At 39.9% G+C, this 16,907-nt stretch overlaps 1 protein-coding gene across 3 annotated transcripts in view; it reads right to left on the bottom strand.

The window, feature by feature from the left end:
* Positions 1-911: 911 nt before the first annotated feature.
* The window catches only part of LOC114054268 (double-stranded RNA-binding protein Staufen homolog 2-like), a 405,344-nt gene continuing 389,348 nt past the window's right edge, over positions 912-16,907 (bottom strand). For all 3 annotated transcript variants that reach the window (XM_027877456.1, XM_027877457.1, XM_027877458.1), the window contains 2 exons: positions 3,685-3,773; positions 912-2,026 (listed from right to left, as the gene is read on the bottom strand). In XM_027877456.1, coding sequence (XP_027733257.1) covers positions 1,933-2,026; positions 3,685-3,773 — 183 coding nt within the window. In that variant the 3' untranslated portion in view covers positions 912-1,932. The remainder of the gene's footprint in view (positions 2,027-3,684; positions 3,774-16,907) is intronic.

A 16,907-nucleotide genomic window follows, 5' to 3' on the forward strand; every position in this document is an offset into this window, starting at 1 on the left:
CTTCAGTCCTGAGAAATGATTAGTCTTGTTTGTTTCTGAGCTCATCACCTTCCCACAGAAATGATTGTGTTTGTGTTGTTCCAGGCTGTCTGCTGCAGAAGCTGGTCTATGTTTACTGTGTTTAGCAAACTGAAGATTAAATCTACTTTTGAAACCTACTGTTAATAATCCATGCCTCTGGGGGTATTGATGACAAGTATATCTTTTTTTCTTAAGTCTCTCTCTGTTGGTCCTTAATCTGAGTCTCAGGCGGTGAATGTCTGATGGGAAGAATATTGCTTCTGGAAGGATGGCTGATGGTTGATAATTGCGGTGGGACCCCTGAATCAATACAATGCTGTGTCTTAAGACTCTTTTTGTAAGCCACAACTTAACAGATGTTTTGTCATTTCCACGAGCACATACCTTTCTGTAACTAGACCTATTTCATCTGAGGGTACCTACCCCTCCAAAGACTGTTGGACTTCCCCACATGGGACTAATTAAAAATAACCCTGGAGTTATTTCCTTATGTTGCTGTTTGTTTATTCTCTGGTCGCGTGTGAGTCAGCCAGATCATGATTTGTGGTGGTTTTGCTTGTGAAATCTTACATAATCGTATTCCTATTGTCATGCTGGGTTGAGCAGTTAAATTGTATACTGCTTTCTTGTTGCGTAAGATTTGAAAATCAATAAAGGGAAAGCGTACACAAGAAGATCACGCTGCTTGGTGAAGAACACCAGCCCTGTGGGCCGTCGGGGAGGCCAGCCACGAAGATTCCCCGGGGAGGCAGCCCGCGGGTGGCACCCGCACCAAGGACATTGGTCATGACTTTACTTTGGGTCATGAGTAGTCATGGAGGTGATTTTTTCATTACTTCATTAGGTTAATATTTTAAATGAGAGGGAAAGAAAAACAACAACAACTTGCATACGGACTAACATGGTTTTACTGTTTGGCCACATGTGGAATCCCAACATGCGGGTACAGAATCAGGGTGCAGCTCCAGGTTCTCACAGGGCCAAAATCAACTTTACTTTTCTTTCAATGCTTTTTTTTTGTTTTTCCTACAACATTAATTATTTTATTTCAATTCTGTCTACGGTCCCAGGTCAGAATTCAGTTATTAAAAACACTTAGTTGATGCAAACGGTGGTTTGATACAACACACAAAATGGGTGTGTGATGTGTTTCACACAACAGACAGTGGACTCAAGGGGAAAACATTCCCTCAGAGGCAAGACGCCTCGTTAATTGCCAATGGAATCATGGAACTCAAATATCATAACTGCTTTTACCTGGAGTATATCATAACTGATTCTTACTAACATCAGTTCATATTTGAAGCAAATACTTGTCATGATTTAAGACTTGTTTGCATACAACTCTGAGTAGTGCATCTTAATGTTATACATATCCATATCGCATGAAGAATGCATGGGATTGCATACAAAGATGAGCTGTACGACTATATATGAAGACAACAACTACAGTTTTCACAGCACTGCCATTGGTTAATTTTAAAATATTCAAACATTGTTTGTAAAAAAAAGAAGAGTTGAACTTAAAACTATACTATGAAAAAAATCATCCTAAGTGAACCAAATCCATCCTTTTCTTTACTATTCATTGATTTTTAAACTTGATCTCTTTTTTTCTAACACTTTTTCACTAAATGTTATTTTAAGCTCCAGTAGCACGATCCGATTTCGGCTGCCTCTAGGCAAATGAGTTATGATTTGATATCAAGTTCCAAGGAAAATGCTCAAAGTTTTATTTTTCCCCAATTGAATAAACAGTACCATGTATACTATCTCTTGTGTTAGAACAGTGTTGTCTTCACATAGGACTCAAATAATGGTATTAGTCATTCATTTCCTTGAACACATACACCCTATTGCGTGTTGACAGGTTTATAAGGATGCAGTGGCAGCCGTGGGTGCTGGCAAGCTCTAGACGACAGCCTTTGAATCCTTGCAGTCATGAGCCGGGGTGCCTGAGTTAGTCTGCTTATTGTCTGCTTTCTCTCCCAGATGCTTGGCTTGTCTGAAAGATTAATACATTAACAAGAGCTTAAGGTCCAGGGTTGCACATCTTAAGACATGTTTATTAGCAGATGGCACATAAGATTCAAAGGTCACCACAAAAGTGACATTTTAAAGTGAAACAACAATATTTATGCTCAGATAGTCTGCTGATGAGATCATGTGGAAATGTTTTTGATTAAATTAACTTATAAATAGTTGCCAATCTATAGAAAACTTAAAATGCCATTTCTGTCTTCCAAAGGTTTTCTAATCTTACTATTATCAATGTTGCACATTTTACCAAATACTATTTGTTTTTTACATTTCTATGTTAACCATAGAATAAGTTTACCAGGATAATATATAACCCTATAAGTATAATTTTCTAAAATATTTTAAATATCCTACAATTGTTCTCTCACAACATATTTCATAGCAAAAATCTAGGAAATTATGCTTAAAACCTGGAGTACTATTATGTAAGCACAATTGCTGACAAAATTTTCAGACAATATTGACTATCTATGGACTACAAGTTTATTTCTTACATAGCATAACATAACAAAACACCTAATTAAAATAAAAAAGATGAAGTGAACTGCAGAACCAAGAGAAAGAAATCATTTATTTAGTTGTTTTCTGTTTCAATCAGCACCAGCAAAACAAATGGTGCCATTTTGGCAACAATTCGGGTGTGGGAGGGGAGAGGAGGTGACAAATTTGGGTAGCAGACGTTAGCAAAGATGAGAATTATCTCTTCCCAACTTCTCTGCCTCATTTCTCTATTATCCACTCCACTCAGAGTTTGCTGAAGGGGCAATCTGAAGAGACTGCCTTCTGAATATTTGGGGTGATCATTTCTCATGTCATCCTTACTTCTAATCATTCTATTTGCTTTCGGTATGTTTTGTGTTAATTCATCAAAATTTGTACATTAAAAAGCAAATACTAACCCACAAAAATAAAGATTGATAAAGAGAAAATATTTATTAAAAAAAAACCAAGATGATTATGTGTTAGTTTTACAAGAGCAAAAGGATTATGATGGAGTTAGAGATTCAGCTATGGCTGAGGGTTTAGCGACTGTTTAATCCACCATCTCATTTGATAGGTGAGTTCAGGGAGGCTGGATAACTTGTTCAAGGTTACACATGAAGCAAATAACAACCGGGATTCAAACCCAGCGTCCCTGCCTCTAAATCCTGCAGTCTTTCCCCTCTACTACTCTCCTTCCCCCACCCCCTGCCTCCCAACCTTTTACATGTTTTTCAAGAGTTAACAAAGTTTACATTAAATAGTTGAACACATAGGCATAAAAATCCAGAGATAAATGTCATTACAGCTACTCAAATCTTTCACAAATCATTAATAGGAGATTTGTAAGTTGTTTTGGTTATTTCCATTACTTTAGATACACTAACTAATTTAAAAAGCCATTAACATGGTTTTGAATCCTGAGGCAGTTCCCTTTCATTCAGTATGCATTTACTATGTAGATATGTGCCCAGCATTGTGTTAGGGGCTTGGGATACAATGACAAGCCAAAAAACAATCCTTGCCCTCAAGAAGCTCATATTCAATTGCTTTGAGTGGATCACACTTGTATGGAATACCTTTTACAATCATAACTGAGAAGAGAATATCAGAAACCAGAGAAATGACAGAGATGGTACCTACTGTTCAAATGATCCATTTTCAATTTTCATTGCCCCTTCTAGTGGATCAAGACCTTGCTCTGAAAACTGTTTCAAGGCATTTAAAGCAGCCTAGAAAAGAAGAACATTGTGAAAAATTCACTAATTTTAATACAGCAGGAATAACATTGTACATTAAACCAACCACCTTTTGCCATTCTGAATACCCTTTGCCAACTTAAATACACATATGACTATACACCCAAATAATATCTGGGAACGTATATATGATATACTTGAAACTTTCTGTTTTTATATCACATTCTGAATCTTTGCTTCCTCCCTCCACTATGATTCCCTTGTAATAAAGATTTAAAAAGAAAGGGGGGGAAAAAGGGGGAAAAAAAAACAACTAATAATCCACCACATCTGATAATACATGCAATATTCCAGAGAGCAAAGACACTTCGGGTGTCCCCTAAATCTTCAAGCTTTACTAGCTTACAGCTGCACTAATACTTTTGGGACATCCAATATTTTGGAAGGCTAAAAATAGAGTGTTTTCTATTTGCTTTTTACAGTGGAATATATTAATTGGTGAGACACAGTAGATACAGTGTTAGAGATGTGAGGATTTTCCTTGGAGCAAAGGGTCCAAGACCCAGAAGATTTACATAGAATATAGGTTATTCTCCAGCATTTGTGCAAACACCACTAGAGCTTTTATTGGTAAATGCAGAGACAACTAACTTGAGGATGAATTATTCTAAGACGTCTTTCCGAGGAGGGGATGTTTGTCAGTGAAGGCTGCATAGTAACATTCTCTTTTTTTTTTAGCCTTACAGAGTGAGCTTTTCATTTGGACGGCATTCACACCAGCAGCTCCCCCTTTTACCTAGTTCCAGTGGTAGTCAGCTCACTATTATTAGCAAGGGAACTACAAAACAGATAATGGCTATGTGGAGTAAATAGTGTTGTAGAAGGAAGAAGAAATCTGTGAGCTCATCCAAGAGGTTTTGGGAGGCACAACCTTCCACAAGGGCTAGATATTTCTTAGGTGCTGATATACTTTATGATGCGTGGGTTGGTGAAGGGTGTTGACAGGCCGGTGGAGTCCAGGCTGGATATCTGGGAGGCACCAAAAATGCAATAATGATAAGATCTACATAACTTGTTGACACTCTTGTGCACTTTCCAAACTCTCATTTCTCTGAGTAAGAATTCAAGTCTCCCCCCACCTCCAACTTTTTTTTTTTTTAAAGCTTGATTAGAAACTTTCTGTTGAGTCCAGAATAGATGTGAGCAGTCAGGATTGTTTTCATCAGTTAGAAATTCACTGCTACACACTGTGGTCAGCTATAAGTCAGCTCTAAGTGGCTTTGAACAATTGTGGATACCAATAGTCTTTAGCGGCATTTCCCTAACTTTTCTTCAGGGGCAGCTAGGTGGCACAATGGATAGGTTGCCAGGGCCTGGAGTCAGGAGGACCTGAGTTCAAATCTGGCCTTAGACACTTACTAGCTGGCACAAGTCACTTAACTCTGTTTGCCTCAGGTTTTTCATCTGTAAAATGAATTGGAGAAGGAAATGGCAAACCACTCCAGTATCTCTGCCAAGAAAACCCCAAATGAGTTAGGCAGGACTGAACAACACCAAATTTCTTCTTCTTTGTTGGTTTGAAGCTTCTGCTTGTGTCCATGATCCCATCCCTTCCTGTCTCCTCCAGAAGCTTGCCTTTTAGATCACCCTAATTTTCAAACTTTCCTTATCCACTGTTCCTGCTGCCTACACACATGCTCAGATCTCCCTGTTCTTAAGCTCATTATCTTCCCTCCTTCCCCCTGCCCCCATCCATTGCCCAGTTTTTTTTTCTGTTTAACTTCCCTCTTTCTGTCAAGGATACCCCCATTGCTCTAGCTGCCTCATGGAATAAAGACCTGGATTTGAGGATTTACAGAAAACTGGTACTTGGGAAGCTAGTATGAGCATGAACTTTATTACTGCGAAGTACAGCAAATAGGCAAAAACAAAAGCACCACACTCTATATGGCAACACAGACGAGACATTCAGCCACATGTAGGGCCAGAGACACTCATGTGTGGGAGATGTGGAGAGCAGCAAAATCTCACTTGGAGCACACACTTAGAGAAGGGTCTGAGCAGGGAAGTTTTGTACCTTAAAGATAGGCTTGGTTGAGAACAGATAATCAATGTCAGATATGAGAAGGGAGCATTTCTAATCAGACGTAGAAGTGGTAGGGAGATTCCCCAGGGTGTTTATCAATACCAGACTCCAGTGGGCGAGTTTCCCAGCTGGGACCAGAAATTGGTTGAGGGTCTGAATCTATAATTGGGGTGCCCAGAAATGGGTGCTGGTACACAGCTTCTGGGAGCCTGGTCCAATCAGGAGCCATGATAGTTTACAAGTTTGACACAGGGTCAGAATGAGTCAGGACAGTGGAAAAGTAAGTACAGGCTGTCTGTCATAGCTTCTATGTTTTCATTAGGACCACTTAGCCTAAGTGACTCCATAATTGAGTCCTATCATTTGTAACTACAAGATCAAACAACAGATTTCAAAAATCACGATGACTGCAACCATCCTTCTAGTTATCTAGGTCTGCAATGTTAGCATCATCTTTGACTCCTTCTCTCTTCACCCCTCACACCCAATCAGTTGCAAAGTCTTATCAGTTCTATCTTGACAATGTCTCATATCAATCCCCTTATTTCCACACAGATACTGCCCTGGCTCAGGCCCTAATTACTTTGCATCTAGACCATTGCAATAGCCTTTTAACTGGCCAGCCTCCGGTCTTTTTTTTTTCTTCTCTCTGATGTCTTTGACATAGCCACCAGATTGACGTCCATAAAGCACAGGTGTGAGCATGTCACTCCCCTCCTCAAGAAGCTCCAGTGGCTCCCTTTTATATCTACAATAAGAGACAAACTTCTCAGTTTAGCCATTAAAGCCCTTTACCATCAGGTTCTAGCTTACCTTTTGGGGCTTACTGCACATTACTCTTCTTCATGCACCCCACATTCTAGCCAAACTGGCATGCTCGTGGTTCCTTAGATGGGAGTCCATTTCCTTCCTTTGGCTTTTACACAGGCTGTCCACCATGCTTCATCATTCAATCCCCTCTTCACCTCAACTCCATCTGATAGAATCCCTAGTTTCCTTTAAAGCTCAGCTCACAAACTACCTCTTACAGTTTAGTACCTGGCTCTCGGTCACTCCTCCCACCTTTCCCTCAAATAAGGTGACTTCAACAAATATATTGTTACTCCCTCAAATACCCTAACCTTCTTCCCCTGACCTCCTCCTCCACCCCACCTCAGCTACCCACAGTGATGGCCATACCCCTTGATCTTGCCATAACCCATAAGTGTTCTGCTTCCATGTCCACGAACTCTGGAAATTTTTTCGTCTGATCACAATCTCCTGTCATTTTACCTCTTCCTCTGTCTTGGGAAAGAAGGACTACAAACCCTGTCCTTTGTCCTCACCATGACCTCCAATCCCTCTGCCCCTCAGTTATTTTGCAGGCCATAACACTGGTACTGGCTACACTCTCTTTTCTTCCACAATGTGAGCCTTTGGTGAACCAATTCAAATCTACACTGTCCTTTCTCTTGATTCACTTGCCCCTTATCCTATCAAAGACCTTGCCCTTCCAAGCCTCTGCGTTGGATTACTCCCTCCATCTGCTGCTGAACAAAGCTGGAGAAAATTATGAAGCCATGTTGATTGGCTTACATACATATTTATATGACATAATTTCAACTGAAGGCAAGGCAATTCTTATACATCTTCCTAATCAATTCACTATCCCACTTACCACAGCTACCCTCCCCACCCTCTCAGCTGAGAACATTATCTCATATTTCACTGAAAAAATGGAGGCCATTTGCTAAGAGCTCCCTCTTCTCCCTTCCTCATCTTATATCACCCAGGTGCCTTCTGACACTATCTCTCCTTCACTCCTGTCTCACAGGAAAAGGTGACTTCCTCCTTGCCTAGCCTAACCCTCTACAAATGACTCCATCTCATCCCATATTCTCCAGCAGTCTGCCCCCTTTATTATCCCTACTCTCTCACTACTGTTCAATCTCTCCCTGTCTACTGGAAGCTTTTCTACTGCCCACAAACATTCTAATATCTCCCTCATCCTAAATAAACCCTCCCATGATCTATCTATCCCTGATAGATATTATCCCCTATCTTTCCTCCCTTTTATCACTAACTTCCTTGAGGAGTCTGTCTACAATTTATCCCTTCATTTCCTTTCACTTACTCTCTTCTCAACATATTGTGCTCTGGTTTAGACCTCATCATGCAACCAAAATTACTCTTTCCAACATTACCAAGGATCTCTTAAATGCCACATATAATGGCCTTTTTTCAATCCTCATCCTTCTTCACTGTTCTGTAGCCTTTGTCACTGCTGGCCACCCTCTTCTCTCCCAAACTCTCTTCTCTCTAAAGTTTTTGTGACACTGCTCTCTTGCTTCACCTCTTACCTGACTGCTCCTTTTCAGTCTCTTTTTCTGTATCTTCATTGAAATGCTACAACACCTGCTAACGGTGGGTGGCTCTGGCTTAGGCCTTTTCCTCTTCTCTCTCTATGGGAAGCTTATTAGCTCCCATAGATTCAATTAAATCACTACGCTGATGATTCTTATCATCTTATCCAACCCTATCCAAAGCTACTTATCTATCCCTAATTTTTGTCCTGACCTCTAGCCTTACATATCTAATTGCCTATTGGACATCTCAAACTGGATGTCCCATAGATATATTAAATACTTCACTCTCTCTCATCACACCCCTTCTCCAACCCCCTTACCAAATCTGCCAAGTCCTACCATTTCTACCTTCAAAACATCTCTTATATTTGTCCCTTTCTGCTATTACCACTGCCACCACCCCAGTGAAGGAACTCATCACCTCACAATGGACTGAAGAAATAGACTGCTGGTTGGTTTTCCTGAGCCATTTCTCCCCACTCCACTCTATCATCTACTCAGCTATCAAAATGATCTTCATAAAGTGCAATGGTGACCACTGTTTAATAATCACGTCCAGTAGCTCCTGATGATTTTCAGTATCAAATATAAAATCCTTTGCTTGGCTTTGGAAGTCTTTTATAACTTGACTCCTTCCTACCTTTCTGTTTTTCTTCCATCTTATCTCACCCTTTACTTCTCCATCCTCCAAAATCTGTGATCCAGGGGCTTCTAGACTGTTTTTTGCACACAACACTCCACCTCTGGCTGGGGAATTTTCTACTACGGTTGGAATTTTTTCCCTCTTTATTGTCTCCTCCTGATTTCCCAGGCTTCCTTCAAGTCTCAGCTAAAGTTCCATGTTTTACAGGAAACCTTTTTGAGTCCTCCTTAATCTTAGTACCTTCCTTTTAAGACTATTTTCAATTTGCCTTGTATATATCTTGTTTTTTCATATTTGTTTGCATGTTGCTCCCCATTAGACTGTGAACTCTTTGATAGTGGGGTTTTAAAAATTAATTAATTAATTATACTTCCACAAGATTTTATGTTCCAATTTTCTCCCCATCTCTCCCCTCCCCCCAACCCAAGACGGCATGCATTCTGAATACCTCTTCCCCTGATCTGCCCTCCCTTCTATCACCCCCCTCAGCTTCTCTTATCACCTTCCCCTTCTATTTTCCTATAGGGCAGGATAGATTTCTTATACCCCATTGCCTGTATACCTTCTTTTCCAGTTGCATGTAAAAACAATTTTTAACATTTGTTTTTAAAACTTTGGGTTCCAAATTCATTCCCTTCCTCTCTGCCCACCAACCCTCTTTGAGAAGGCAAGCAACTCAATACAGGTTATACAAGTGTAGTCATGCAAAACACTTCCATAATGCCATGTTGTAAAAAACTAACTATATTTCCCTTCATCCTATCCTGCCCCTCATTTGTTCTATTCTCTCCTTTGATCCTGTCCCTCCTCAAAAGTGTTTGCTTCTGATTACCCCTCCCCCAATCTGCCCTCCCTTCTATCATTCCCCCCTCTCTTATCCCCCTCACCCCTATTTTCCTGTAGGGTAAAATAGATTTCCATACCCAATTGAGTGTGTATGTTATTCCTTCTTTAAGCTAAATCTGATGAGAGTAAGATTCATTCATTCCCTCTCACAATCCTCTCTCAGCTCTTAATTTTATTTTTTAGATATCATACCCTCATATTCAACTCACCCTGTGCCCTCTGTCTATATATTTTCCCTCCAACTACCCTAATACCGAGAAAGATCTCATGAGTCACAAGTATCATCTTTCCATGTAGGAATGTAAACAGTTCAACTTTAATAAGTTCCTTATGATTTCTCTTTCCTGTTTACCTTTTCATGCTTCTCTTGAGTCTTATATTTGAAAGTCAAATTTTCTATTCAGCTTTGGTCTGTTCATCAAGAATGCTTGAAAGTACTCTATTTCACTGAATGTCCATTTTTTCCCCTGAAGAATTATACTCAGTTTTGCTGGGTAGGTGATTCTTGGTTTTAATTCTAGCTCCTTTGACCTCCAGAATACCATATTCCAAGCCCTCTGGTCCCTTAATGTAGACACTGCAAAATCTTGTGTTATCCTGATTGTGTTTCCACAATACTTGAATTGTTTCTTTCTGGCTGCTTGCAGTATTTTCTCCTTGACCTGGGAACTCTGGAATTTGGCTATAATATTCCTAGGGGTTTTCCTTTGTGGATCTCTTTCAGGAGGTGATCAGTGGGTTCTTTCCATTTCTGTTTTACCCTCTGGTTCTAGAACATCATAGCAGTTTTCCTTGATAATTACTTGAAAGATGATGTCTAGGCTCTTTTTTTGATCATGGCTCTCAGGTAGTAAAATAATTTTAAAATTATCTCTCCTGGATCTATTCACCAGGTCAGTTGTTTTTCCAATAAGATATTTCACATTGTCTTCTATTTTTTTCATTCTTTTGGTTTTGTTTTATAGTTTCTTGATTTCTCATAAAGTCATTAGCTTCCATTTGCTCCATTCTAATTTTTAAGGAATCATTTTCTTCAGTGAGCTTTTGGACTTCCTTTTCCATTTGGCTAATTCTGCTTTTTAAGACATTCTTCTCCTCATTGGTGTTTTGGACCTCTTTTGCCATTTGGGTTAGGCTATTTTTTTAAGGTGTTATTTTCTTCAGTATTTTTTGGGGTCTCCTTTAGCAAGCTGTGACTAGTTTTTCATGATTTTCTTGCATCACTCTCATTTCTCTTCCCAGTTTTCCTTCTACTTCTCTTACTTGCTTCTCAAAATCCTTTTTTGAGCTCTTCCATGGCCTGGGACTGATTCCTATTTTTCTTGGAGGCTTTGGATATAGGAGCTTTGACTTTGTTGTCTTCTTCTGCTTCTCTATTTTGATCTTCTTTGTCACCAAAGTAAGATTCTATGGTCTGACTTTTTTGCACAGTTTGCTCATGATCCCAGCCAATTACTCAACTATTAAACTCTTTGTCAAGTAGGGATCTGCTTCCAGTGTGGAGAATGTACTGTCCCAAGCTTTAGGGGTTTTTTGCAGCTGTTTTCAGAGATACTTCTAGGGACCTATAAATTTTCAGTTCTTCCAAGTTGGTACGATCAGAGGCAAGGTGTCTACTCCTTTCCTGGCCTGTGCTCTAGTCCATGAGTGACCACAAGCAGCCTCTTCTGCTTTGGAACTGTGAGGAGGATTCCCTCTCTACTGCCACTATAAGCCTCACCATGCCAGCACTCCTCCTCACCCCAGGCCTACCACCCAGAGCTACAACTCACCTAGGTGACAATGACCTTTTCTTGTTTTTACTCCCTACTCTTTCATTCCCATCTACCTCAGCCCTTCTTGTCCTTATCCTGCTCTGCCCTCCCTTTCCAGTGTACTTTCTGGAACCTTCTATTGTAAGCACATTTCCCTTCATCTCCTGCTTTTCAATCTCCTGCATTCATGGGTACCTGATTCCCATCAGAAGGCATTGCATCATTGGCCACCTTCTTTAGCACTTGACGTACTTTCTTTTATGTTCCCCAACAAACTAGGCTAGGAGAAATGTGCAGTTTCTTTGAGGAAATTAGGAAATTAGTGCTAAAGTTGCTGATTTAAACTGTTAACTTTTGGTTCTGCATCTTGCAAAGAAACAGCAATTCTGGACACAAATGAGCCACTTAGGTTAGGTAAGCCCAAGAAAACCCTATCACAATGCCTCCTCAAACATCCTTGATTCCTTCTTTACAAGCCTCTTCAATTCCCAGGACCTGTACTTTCACTCCAACTCAGCCACACAAAGGAATGGTTATAGCCTTAATTTGATCTTTGGCCTCACTTCCATCATTTAAAACATTGAAATTTCTCTAACCACAATCTCTTCTCTCTCCTGTGTCACCCTTTCCCTAAACCAATCCTTGGTCTTTATTTCAACCTCCAGTAAATCCATTTCTCCCTGTTCTAGTCCATCATCTCTATTAGGGCCTTGATTATTTTTCCTTGCTACTTTGGCCCTATGGTTAACCAGTTCAATTATATATTGTCCTCTTCTCTCAAAGACCTAATCACTCACACCTCAATCCTGAGTTACCCCTACCATCCACCTTCTTGACTCCTACTCAAATGATGTTCAAGGAAGTCACACAGCTAAGACAACTTGGTCCACTAACTACTGCTACACAGAAATCTTATTTTTCCCTAATTGATTATCATACTTTCCCAAAGTGGCTATTACAAAACTTTTTTTCCTTCCTCAGGCCTTACATACCATTCCTCCCTAGAGAGAGGCCATCTGCCGTGAGATTCTTTTTCTTCCCTATTAAACACCTCACATTCCCTTGACATCATTTCCCATTTTTCCTTCTTTTGTTCTAGTCTCTGATAAAGAAGTGGACCTTTTTATCAACCGTGCTCCCCTCCCCCAATTTCATTCTTGCCCTTAATCCTATTCCCTCTAGTTTCCTCTGGAAGCTTGGCCCTTTGATTATCCCTCATGTCAACTCTAATCTCCAATTTTCCCTTCCCTGATACCTACAAACGTGGCTAGATCTCCCACATTCTTAAAAAAATCTTCAAATGACCTATCATCCCCTTAAGCTACTGCCCTATAGCTCTTCTCTTTCACAGCCAGATTCCTGGAAGAAGTTCTTTTTCATTCATCACTTCCACTTCCTTACCCCCAATTCACCTTGATCCTTTGCAATCTCACCATTCAACTGAAATTGATCTTTCCAAGGCTACCAATTATTTCTAAATTATTAAATCCAATGACCTTCTCTTAAGTATCATTCATTTTGATCCATCTGGAGCATCTGACACCTACTGGACACTTTCTCTTCTTGGTTACTACCTCCTACCTGGGTTTTCATGACACACATCTCTCCTGGTTCTACATCTCCTTGCTTGGCCACTCTTCAGTTTGCTTCTCTGATGCATTATCCATGTCCCATCCTATACTATAGCTGGGCTCTCTTCTATTCTTTCTGTGCTCTACTTTGGTTATCTAACCAACTACCATCATGCTTATGCAAAAGATCACCAGATCTAGGGGCAGCTAGGTGGCACAGTGGATAGAGCACTGGCTCTGGAGTCAGGAGGACCTGAGTTCAAATCTGGTCTCAGACACATAACACTTACTAGCTGTGTGACCCTCGTCAAGTCACTTAACCCCATTGCCTAGCAAAAACAAAAAACAAACAAAAAAAAAGATCACCAGATCTATATATCTAGCCTGAAGTTCTCTACTGAGTTCCTTTAAATTTTTGTACTGTGCTGAAAACACCTTTCTGCCAGGCCTATAGGACATTAATCTGTTGGTTTTTTAAAATTTTACTGCTTTGTGTTTATTTTGTTTTAAAATCAGTAAGTAATAAGCAAATTGCAGTGTAGAGGAAATTCTCTCACCTCAGAGTTTCCTGTGCCAATGAAATACTGGGTCTCATACCTATCCCTTCCCATTCCTAGGCAAATGGCTCCTAGACTTATATATCCAGCCTTGATTTCTCTTCTGAACAACCACCAGGTTTGGAACTTTCTTCACATATCCAATATGTATCCAATAAACATTTATAACACATTCAAAATAGAACTAACCATCTTTTCCCCTGAAGCCACATCTTCTAATTCCCTGTTTCTGTTCTAACCATTATCTTTCCAATAATCCAGGTTCACAACCCAGGAGTCATTCCCAATTCTCATCACCTTCTATATTCAATTAGTTTCCCAAATCTTGTCAGTTGTATCTCCACAACATATCTTTGCAATTACATGGCCTTAATTCTGGGCTTCAATACCTCTCACCTATGCTACTGCAAAAGTCACAACTGGCCATCCAACTTCTAGTCTCTTTCATGTCTAATCCATCTTCCAAAGAGCTGGCAAAATAATTCTCCTGAAGTACAGGTCTGTCTATATATTTTCCCACTCAAGAATTTCAAGGACTCCCTGTTGTCTTTAAGAAAGATACAAACTCCTATTTTATTTTAAAATCTTTTTAAAAATAAAAAAAACTTCTTAAAACTTTTAAAATCTTTTTTTGCTCTTTTAAAGAATCTTTTTAACTCTTCTAGAAATTCTTGCTGGGATTGTGTCCAATCTGTATTTTTTTCCCCTCTGAGGCTTTGCTTATAGATGTTTTCAAGTCACCATCTTCTTCTGTGTTTGGGTCTTGAGCTCCCCTGTCACCATAGTAGCTTTTGGTGGTCAGGTTCTTTTTTCGTGTGTGCTCATTTTCCCAGTATACTTGACTTTGGATGTTATGTTAGCACTGGGCTCTGTTCACCTCTGGGGGAGAGCTTCTTTTATGTGTTTCTGCTGCCCTCACAGCTCACTGTGGGGGCTTGTAAGTTTTCAGTGTTTCCAAAGTGGTGTGATCTGTGAAGAGGTCTGTTCACTGCTGTCATGCTCTACACTTTCCAAATTCCTGATTCAGTTTGGTCTGTTGGCTTGTGTGAGGTTGAGTTTCCATAGACTGCTGCTGGACTGGACACAGTTAGGTAGTTGTGAGGTTCTACATGTACAGAGAGACTGAACTGCTTGCTCCCTTGTAGTTTTGGTGTCCTGGTTTATTACACTGTAGGCTTATATGCACAGCTAAAGGCTAGAGCTGAGCCCCCTCTCTGTTCTTGGGCTCAGAGCCACACATCTGTTTTTGGAACTTGTTTCTTGCTCCATACACAGGAAGGGCCCCTTCTCCCTCATAACCGCTCGTCTCTGCACTAGAACTGTGACTTGGAAGTGAGTAACGGGCTGCCAGATGGCATCCATTCCTGCTCCCAGTACTAATGCAGCGGTCTCCTGCGATCTCTTTCTGTCTAGATGCTTAGTCCCATTACCATCCTGGGGTGCTGGGGTGCTAGGTTGCTCCTTGCGGATGCTGCCACTGGTTGCTGCAGTGCTGCTGAGCTAGGCTCCAGGTTACCACCCAGTGTCTGTACACCTCTCTATCTTCCTAAGGCGCTTTGGGTTATAAAAATAGCTCACACTGACTTTTTCTTGGCTTTCCTGATCAGAATTCAGTTTGGTGAGCTTTCTAGGTTGTTGTAGAGGAGGTTCTGGAGGAACTAAGGGGAAAATGCTATCCTCTCACTCTACCATCTTGACTCCAACCCCTAAGATACAAACTCCTTATCTTGGTAATTAAAGCCCTTCAAAATCTGGCTCCATCTTATCTTCATAGGCACATTTCATATTATTTTCCTTCATACACTATTGCAGCCAAAATGGTTTACTTGCTATTCCAAAAATCTGGCATTCTGTCTTCTATTTCCATCAACCAATCAATCAACAAACATTTTTTAAAGTGCCTACTACGTTCCAGGCACTGTACCGTGGGATAAAAAATACAAAAAAAAATGGGACAATTCTTACACTCAAGTTTACATTCTATTGGTGGAAAGAAGGCAATGTGTACATATATAATTATATACAGTATAAATACTGAATGAATACAATGTAGTTCGTAAGGAAGGTACTAACAACAGAGGCAGGGGCATCAGTTTAGGTTTGGTATAGGAGGTAGTACCTGATCTGCAGTTTGAAGGAAAAGGGATTCTGTAAGATTGGAGGTAAAAAGGTAACACAGACTTTCTCCCATGCTTGGAATGAACTTTTTTCTTACCCTCTACATCTTAGAATCCCTACCTTCCTTCAAGTCCAAGCTCACATACTTCCTAGGAGAAGCCCTTTCTGATCCTCTTAGTTGTCAGCTTTCTCTCCCTTCTTAAATGATCATGTATGTACAGATCTGTTCATATGTTGTTTTCCTTTCATAGAATCTAAGCTCCCTGAAGGCACGGACTGTTTAAAAAATACTATCTTTGAATCCTCAGCACCTAGTAGAGTGCCTTGCACAAAGCAGATGCTAAATAAATGCTTCTTGTTTTGAACTGGAATGGAAGCAAGCTTTGGAAGTAAGGCATTCCATTAATTGAAGACCTGGCATGGAATGATTATGAAACCCTTAGATACCACAATCTGACTCAGCCCAATAAATCAATGGCACCTGTTCTAATTTCATATCAAATCTCTAATCTCTAATTGTATATACATAATCAAGTCCGGATCTCAGAAAATATGCTAAGTATTTCAGCTCCTGCAAAATTTTGTGAAATTTTTTCCCTTATATTTTATTTCTCTCATACACTGTCAAACTGGCTGTCATCACTTAAGGAATTTTATGCAGGGCTGCCAGCAGGCTGTAAAGGCAGTACTATCTTTCATTCAGCACTACAAACATTATCTGGATTTGTCTATAGTTACTCCCTCACCAACATATGTTTACGTAATTTAAATGTACCTCCAAATTCCAAATGTTCTTAATCACTACAATCTACAGACAATTTATAGACAAGGATACAATTATCTATAAGGTCTTTTTTATCTATCTCATCTATCTATGAAGTCTTTATTTATAATATGCTAAAATGTTATGAAGATGGTTTAACAATTTAACAATTCCTGAATAAAACTGAAAAAAACTATTTCGCTTCCCTAACAACCTTCACGAACTGTTTTTCTTCTGCCAGTTCCTCTAGAGAGAGAGGAAATAATGTAGTTTCTCCTTAGTATTGGATTTGGAGTCAGGGAGACCTGGGTTCAAATTCTACCTCTGATACTTTACATCCAGGGCCATCTGACCTCTGAATCTCAATTTCCTCAACTGTAAAATGGTAATTAAGAATACCTGTGCTACCTACCTCATAGGGTTGTTGTTAGGCTCAAATGAGATAATGTATATAAAAGTGCTTTGCAAATATTAAAGGATAATG

The sequence above is a fragment of the Vombatus ursinus genome, unplaced genomic scaffold (genome assembly GCF_900497805.2).
Source record: "Vombatus ursinus unplaced genomic scaffold, bare-nosed wombat genome assembly UNPS02014812.1, whole genome shotgun sequence".
NCBI classification, from domain to species: domain Eukaryota; kingdom Metazoa; phylum Chordata; class Mammalia; order Diprotodontia; family Vombatidae; genus Vombatus; species Vombatus ursinus.